The sequence below is a fragment of the Hippichthys cyanospilos genome, chromosome 1 (assembly GCF_059441005.1).
Source record: "Hippichthys cyanospilos isolate Australia breed blue-spotted pipefish chromosome 1, RoL_Hcya_1.0, whole genome shotgun sequence".
In the NCBI taxonomy this organism is placed as follows: Eukaryota; Metazoa; Chordata; class Actinopteri; order Syngnathiformes; family Syngnathidae; genus Hippichthys; species Hippichthys cyanospilos.
The window spans coordinates 12794917-12803385 of NC_142369.1; the positions used below are offsets into that span (position 1 = coordinate 12794917).

The 8469-nt window shown below is 42.6% G+C and overlaps 1 protein-coding gene across 1 annotated transcript in view; it reads left to right on the forward strand.

Annotated features, from left to right (window-relative positions):
- The window catches only part of dapk1 (death-associated protein kinase 1), a 32485-nt gene extending 26001 nt beyond the window's left edge, over nucleotides 1-6484 (forward strand). Inside the window, exons 21-27 of the mRNA XM_088424304.1 lie at nucleotides 17-214; nucleotides 280-418; nucleotides 585-705; nucleotides 883-1071; nucleotides 1239-1736; nucleotides 2276-2617; nucleotides 3372-6484. Of these exons, the coding sequence (XP_088280430.1) occupies nucleotides 17-214; nucleotides 280-418; nucleotides 585-705; nucleotides 883-1071; nucleotides 1239-1736; nucleotides 2276-2617; nucleotides 3372-3821 (1937 nt within the window). The 3' untranslated portion in view covers nucleotides 3822-6484. The remainder of the gene's footprint in view (nucleotides 1-16; nucleotides 215-279; nucleotides 419-584; nucleotides 706-882; nucleotides 1072-1238; nucleotides 1737-2275; nucleotides 2618-3371) is intronic.
- The last annotated feature ends 1985 nt before the right edge of the window (nucleotides 6485-8469 follow it).

Genomic DNA, 8469 nt, shown 5'->3' on the forward strand with positions numbered 1-8469 from the left:
CATTCCATTTTTGTAGGCGTAGGAGATTTCAGCGTGTGGGAGTTTTCCGGCAACCCCGTCTATTACTGCGCGTATGACTACTTTGCTGCCAACGATGCCACGGCGATCCACGTGGTGGTCTTCAGTTTGGAGGAGCCATACGAGAGTCAGCTGAGCCATGTCAGCTACTGGCTCAATATGCTCAAGGCCCTCACACCGCCACATCCCCACATCTGTGAGTCTTTCAAATGTTGTTGCCTTTGTTTTGCTTGTCAGTGGAGTCACTGTGACCCCCTGCAGTGTTTGGCGGGAGAGTTCAGCAGCCTCTGGTGGTGGTCCTGGTGGGCACGCATGCAGATCTGGCTGACGTTCCCAGGTGTTTCTCTGGAGAGTTCACCTACAACAAAGAAAGGGCGCTACTTAAGGAAGTCAGGAACAGGTCAGAAATGTTCTTTATTCTAGGTTAGTTTTGTTTATAATTTACCTTCTTATGAAATAAAATAGAACCTTTTCAGCCAATTTCTACACACACACACGCACACACACACAAGCACACACACGAAATCAAGGTAATGACGTATTTGTTGTCTTTGCTGCATTTTGAGGTTTGGAAATGACCTGCAGATCAGCGACAAGTTGTTTGTGATGGATGCCGGTGCCTCCAACTCTAAAGATATGAAGCTGCTGAGGAATCATTTGCAGGAGCTGCGCTCGCACATCATCTCTGTGAGCACACACACACACACAAACACAAGAGGTGCTCAATTCAAGTCACATGATACATGTCCAGTATATTGTATATGTGTGTGGAAGTGGGTGTGAGTGTTGTGAAGGCCTGCACATATGTGAGTCCTCCTCCATCTGACACATACACAAAAATTACATTTTTGCTCATGTGCACAGAGCTGTGGCACCATGTCGCTGCTGTCGGAGCGTCTGCTTGCCGTACTGCCGGCCTGGCGTAAGTTGAGTGGACCCAACCAGCTAATGTCATGGCAGCAGTTTGTCAGTGACGTCCAGGAGAACATCAACCCACTGGTCAGCCAGCAGCACCTTCGAGGTTTGGCGCTGCAACTGCACAGCATGGGAGAGGTCAGTCAGTCACCGTTGTCACCTCCTCCATTTCTGCCACTGTTAATTCAGCCTACTATGAACCGCCATCTTAAGGGACACCTTATGTCACTGCTGACTACAGTTCTAGTGTTTACATGAAAAATGAACTGGTACAATTGGGTTGAATGTCTTCCCATATTGCACAGATAAACATCATGCAGAGCGAGACGGTGCAGGACGTGGTCCTGCTGGAGCCACGCTGGCTGTGCACCTCCGTTTTGGGCCGCCTGCTATCTGTGGAGACGCCCAAGGCCATCCACCACTACAGAGGGCGCTACAGGCTAGAGGAGGTGCAGGCCCTGGCGCCTGACAGCGACGTGGAGGAGCTTCTGCAGATCCTAGATGCCATGGATGTTTGCGCCCGCGACGCCACCGACCCCGCCATGGTGGACGTGCCCGCCCTAATCAAGTCAGGGGGGCTGCGGCGCTCGTGGGCCGAGGACGACGCAGAAGGGGACTCTGCCGCTATCTACGGGGGCGTTCGACTGGTGCCCGCTGAGCACCTGGTTGCCTTCCCCTGCGGCTTATTCCACAAGCTGCAGGTCAACTTGTGCCGATGGAGTCGACAGCAGAAGCCCAGCGAGGAGGAGGATGACGATGAAGAAAGAGAGGCCGACATTCACCTGTGGACAGACGGAGCCAAGGTGAGCAGGGCGGGTCAAGGCCAGGCCTGCGGCTCAAATGCCAGGAATAGTCATAATTTTTACTAAGGCATGACCAATAATGGATTCTTTCAGCACGGTTTTGCTATTGGACAGAATGTTATAGCGATAACAAATTCACTTTTCGATTAATTAAAAAATAATATAGTACATATTGAATAAAGAAACTTATTTTTTAGCCCCTAAAAGGTTTAAACAACAAAGAACATTTCACTATTTTACATTACTTTTTTCTTTTCAATGGTTTGTTAAAAATCATTTAAATTTATAAACTTATACTTACATGGTAGATATCACATTTTCCTTCAGATTTTGCAATGTTGTTTTTTGAATTTGAAACCAAACATGTAGACATAATATAACAATACCCACAGACATCTTCCTTATCCTCTGCAAAGAATATCTAATCGTAACTTGGCTCAAACAGTCCTGTTATTAGAAATACTTAACAAAAAAGGATCTTTTTTTTGGGGTGGTGGACTGTAACAGATTATTGCAATGGAATTTCTCCCAACCTTAAGGTGAGCCGATCGGGCGCGGAGGCCATGGTGCTGCTGGTCAACCACGGCCAGGCCGTGGAGATCCAGGTGCGTGGGAATGAGACTCAAAGGGCCAAGTGCTACGCACTGCTAGATACAGTCTGCGGCATTGCCGAGAACCTGCTAGCGTCCACCCTACCGGGCCTGCTGACCGCCAAGTACTACCTGAGCCCCCAGCAGCTCCGCGAGCGCCACGCTCCCGTCATGGTGTACCAGCCCAAGGACTTCCTTAGGGCGCAGGTGCAAAGGGAGTCCTCGCTCACCAACACCATAGGAGGATACAGGGAGAGCTTCAGCGCCATCCTTGCCTTTGGCTGCGCAGAGGTATAGACAGCATCCTTAAAATATTTCACTATATACAGTATCAGTCTGTCTCTCTTTCTGCTTAAATCATTTTTGTTTCCTAATTTGAGCCTATATTTTCGCAAATGGTCCGAATGTTCTCATTAATTAAAACATTCAGGCCAGTTCTGCTACATTCAAGCATACTTTTTCGAGAAATGTTTTCTTAGATTAGTCATAATACATTTCTCTTAAAATTATACTCATGCAAAGTTGTACATTTAAAACCGGACAAGCCCCAAAAATTTTCTAATTACTTTATTAATCAAAACAATGACTACAATGCAGTAGATTTAAGTAAAAATAATTGTAATGCGTACTACTTTATTAATCAAAACAATGACTACAATACAGTAGATTTAAGTAAAAATAATTGTAATGCGTAGTTCAACTTCAATTACACAGTAGGAAAACACAACACAGGTGTGTTGCTTTAAATGCTTAACCGATTCTTGTGATAAGATTTGTTCCTTTATCATTTCTTAAATGGTATTGATCTTAAGGTTCATCTTTTAATCTACGAAAAAAACGTTTTTAACAAGGAAATTTTCATTTAAGATCTTGAAATAAAATCTGAGATTTAAGATCGTGAAATAAGTATTTGTTTCTTAAGATTTTTTTTCCACGATATATTTTTCTTTTTAGACAAGAAACAAGAATGTATTTATCATAGTGAGAATTTTTTACTTTCTTAAAAAATACACACACCCACACACACTGTACCTTTTGTATGTAGGTGTACCAGCGTGGCATCCTGGGCCCCGAGGTGCACATCGCCGACGTGCCGCCCCTGGCTCGCCGCAAGCTGTGCCGCATGCTGGACCCGCCCGATGCACTAGGGAAAGACTGGTGCCTTCTTGCCATGAACCTTGGCCTCAGCGAACTGGTGGCAAAGCACAGCGGCAACGGGACGCCGCCCGGCGAGACGCCGGCCAACGCCACGCCTAGCCCGACGGCCGCCTTGCTGAACGAGTGGAGCGGGCGTCCCGGCAGCACGGTGGGCGTCCTCATGCTCAAGCTACGGGAGCTCGGTCGAAGGGACGCCGCCGACTTCCTCCTCAAGGCCTCGCCCGTCTTCAGAGTCAACGGCGGCCCCGCTGACGCCAATGGTTACCCCGACGGGTATACCGCCACCTGCAATGGGGGCACGTCCTACAACTCCATCAGCTCCGTCATATCCCGCTAAAAGCCCCCACACCACATACCACCTATTGTGGCTCAGACTTCGGCCCAAGTTAACTGTGACATCCATTATGTGTTTACGCCGTGATGTCAGAGTTGATCTTTTTTTTTCTGAGGAAGTCGAAGCCCCTCTTACACAGACTGTCTAAGCCGTCTTTCTTCCTGCCTTGCTATTTTTCATTCAAGGTACTGATATGGAATTCAAAAGCGGACCCATTTCCGACATGGTAATAGCCTGGCCGCTTTGGGTCCAAAGCATTTCTCACTGCCCCAGGAATGTGTGGAAGGTACCGATACAGAATTTCCATCCAGTCAACTCAATTTCAACACGGTATGAAAGACATGGCAATGACATGTTTACCATCCGAGGCTTGCTTTTGTGTCCGATGCAATTGTCACCTCAGAATTTTGTAAGGTGAATCAAAGACATTAAGGGCGCTGTGTCTGGGAATTCTGGTGTGCTGGGACAGGGGTGTAAAGTTCAACACTCAATTTGCAGCTCTGCTGCCCCTTTGTGTTGACAGCAGTTATTGTTGTAGATCCAGGCATGGCAGTCTCCTCGAGTTGCGTGTAACTGCCACGGCGGTGAGCATGTGTAGATGGCAGTGTCTAACTTGAGCGAGTGCGATTGGAAAGGCAGAGAAAATGAATATCAGCGCTACCGTTATCCCTCAACTGCGCCAATTCACTTGGGAAAAAAGGGACTATAAGCCACACAATTGGTGTACTGTATCAGAAGCCCCTTTCACACTGTCCGTGGAAGACAATTGGGGTGTTTGAAATTGACCTGTGAGACCACAACGTGACCTTTAACACAAGATTCTCAGACCACACATCCTCCGATAGTGTAAAACCATAGTGTGTTAAAGGGATAAGACTCCTGCAGTGTGGAAGGGGCTTGCATGCAGACCTGGTTTTCTTCACCATATTGTGATGCTTTGGAATCTGTGTTCACAATTGTTGCGACGTGAAAGCGCACACAGACGTAACAATATCGTACCTTTGCTACGCTGTGAATAAGGCACAGACAAGACAAATGCTGGATCCGCTGTTACGTCTTTTCTCAATGCGCAATTTTTTTTGTGTATTGAAAACAATTATGTTGAAGTTGTGTAATTTTAAGACTAAACCTGTGTGAAATGGTGCACCAATGTGGCAATATCACCAGGGTCTGTGTGAAAGGCAAAGACACTTGAAACTGCACCTAACAGCAAATGATCACACAGCCTTTATGTCCTTTGTGTGCTGTATGTACATCTTACACAACTTAGCGTACGTCTTGTCCACCATTTCCGCAGCCAAAGTGATGCCGTCATCACCTCGTGTTCGTCTCTGCCTTTTCTTCAGTTTTGCCACAGCATTTATTCCCAGTGCCTTTGTGGCTTTCTACCTCCCCCAAGCACAAATAAAAGCATGTGTGCCTTGGCTGCATAAAACACTACAATTAGTTTTAGATAAAGCCCCCAAATTAAAGCAAACAAACAACAAAAGAATATGAGTCCAGTATTTGCTAGGATTGTCAGGGTATACTCAAAGTGAATTTGTATGTTAAATGGCGAAGTTTTTTGGGGAGAACATTTTCATTTTGGGGTTTGAGAAAAAAAAAAAAAAGAAAGAAATTCAGGGTGTGAGCCCTCAATACTTTTCTGCCCCCTGTGGGCACTTGGGTCCCGGGTGAAGTTTTGGTGACTTACTCAAAGGGTGCTTAATGAGTCAGTTCAGACCTCTAAAATTGCTACATTTTTGTAAGGATGCTCACGTCAATCTTCTGAAATTTGAATCTCTAGTAAGAGATAGTCATAGTTTGAAACTTTGATTCCTGGAATTGCTTCGAAATTCCCAACTTCCTGTGCAATTTGCATTGTGAGTCTTTTGAATTTTTTTTTTTTTTATGTCCACTAAGCTCAGACATTTTTTTCAAGCTATGACTTTTGGGTATCAATTCACATTTTCTCACATAATTTCCAGCCTGCTCAAAACTAATTCAAATGGATTTAATTTTCCACTCCCCCTCTTCCTCTCAGGAAAACTGAAACTGTAAACTGGTATTAGTTCTTTATCCGCATGGACCCCAGCAAAAATTACACTTTCAGGATCACCATTCGATTCGCTGTCGTTTTAGTGGCCTCAATTTTGTCTTTAACTTTGCCGTCGGCGTTACCTACATTTTGCGTCTGTCCTCAATTTTGTCTCCTCGTTGGCCTAACTGGCCAAAAGCTGCTAAATGTTACGTGTTGACCATGTATTTGAAAAGTCGTCTACTTCCTATCCTTCCACCTTTTGTCATAACGGTTGACACGCCCCAATGTCCTTTTGTGTCACTTTTTTTAATGCCGATTGAATGTACGACAAAAAAGACACACACTTGAGTTTCATTGGTTTTGTGTGTAAATGTTGCCAATGTTTTGTGGCTTTAAACATACCAAGGCCTTGTCCAAGATCACCCCCACTATGAACTGAAAGGGGATTTTTTTTTTTTTTTAATAATTACATCATTGTTCTCTGACCAAAACAGAAAAGAATTTTAACCAGCTTTTTAAAATAAAAAAAAGGTTTGTTTGTTTTTTTCACTCTGCTCTATTTATGTTCTGTTTCTTCAGCATGTTCTCAGTTCTTTATAGTGTAATATTTTTTTTAATAATAAAAAAATACTGATTTTGGTTTGTACATGTTTGGGTTTTCACGTTATTTTTGTGATGCGTTCAAAAACATAAAAGATTATAGAAACTTGAGCATTGAAATTATGAAACCGCTTTTCTGGAAAAATAAATATATATTATGCATATACTTTTCCATCATTGAAACACTTGCCAGGTGGTGCTGTTCCTCAACAGGAATCAAGCCTCAGAAAACTGTATTGAAAATAAAACTACACAATATGTTATCATTTAACAATTGGGAGTTTTTTAGTATATTTTTATATGAAAATCATTTGCAGTATTGTTTAATTTCTTTTTTCAATATTCAATCATTTCAACAGCATTGCATTATATGAAACATTTGTTTAAAACTGATATAGACAAGTATAAAAACATTAGTAACATGTTTTCCACTCACGTTTGGAAGGCTCAAAATGTACTGTATTGTCTGACCGATGATACTAAATATCAAAAAGAATGTTGATTGGCTCAAGAATACACAAACGCACAAATCGACCCTGTAAACACACTGCAAAATATTCATATCCGAACTAATAGTGCAAAATAAAGGAAACCAATGCATCACTCCTGCGGAATTATTCATATTAAACAGCATTAGTTAACTTTGGTTGACATTCATATTGTCAAACTACGCTGCAAAAGGTGCCCGTCTAAAAACAAGAAAAAAATATAAGCAAAGAAAATCTACCAGTGAGGTAAGAATTTTTTTTTTAATGGTTTGAAGAACAATCGGAGTGCAAAAACAAGTCAGAAATCTTTAATGTAAGCTAGTTGCGAATCACATTCAAGCAAATACTGTCGTTCCCAAGGTGCAATTTAAGGTGCTCCCAAACAAAGAGCCCCTCACTTGTACAGTATATAAAGATTCTTTGTTAAAGCTAGAATGGAATGACCTTGAAAGATAAATTCAATCAACGCGAGTACTCCTTCCGCACTTTCTCACAAAGCGATCGGCTGTACCGTTAGGCCTATGTCCATTTCAAGCTTCAAATACAAAGAAACCCAAAAGAATTTGTTTTCCAGGCTTTCATTACATCCTCGGTTGTAAGTCGCTTTAGATAATTGCGTCTGCTAAATGTAGTCATGTAAATACTAAAAATGTCATGTAAATCCCTTCAATGGATAGAATATGAATGATCTGATTAAAAAAATTGATTACCATTACAATTAATGAAACACTTTATTAAAGAGAAAAGAATTGTATGCAAATGCATAAAATACACATTGTGTTTACTTTGTTTTGACTCCTTAACAGCACATTATAGATTAAGTTGATTGTTGTGGCGGTCTTCATGGCACAAGCGAGTGTATACGTGGTCGTCTGACCTTTAACCTGATAACCTGCTCAGCTGACTCTGAGGAATGTACTGAATACATATGTCCAGTCAGCATAACTTGAAAAAGAAGGGGAAAAAAAATCTCTTCCTGTTGCTTGTTGTTGGCCTTCTTCACATGAGCGTGCTGTCCGGACTTGTGCCGGCCGAAAAAAAAGCGCTCCGTCAGTCATCACGCCGTCACGCTAACAGACTATCATCAAGTCGTCACGCTAGGGATTTAGACGCTGACTTGCGCAAGCGGCGGCCAGTGATGCGAAATAAAAATTCAGCTCTTTTATTTGCAGCAAAAGCTCTTTTTGTGTGTGCGTGATATGGCATGAACCACCCCCCAAAAAAAAGGTACATTAAAGATAGATTATTGTTCACATTTTGATTGCTAGTTTAGCATTTATCTTGTTTACCACCGTTAAGCTAAGCTAAGCTAAAATACCAAGTTACTGGAACTATGTAAAAGGTCATATTTGGCTAATGTTGCGCATTTAAAAAATGTATAAGGAATGACCATTGTAGTTGGCCCCTAGCTCAGTAATCTGGAGTGACTATTCAAGATTTGGTCTCATAAATATCATATGCGCTCTTTTCATATCATGAAACCTATACAAATGAGCGCAATGTCAGTTTAAAATCCTTTGATCACCTCAAAGAGATTCACAAA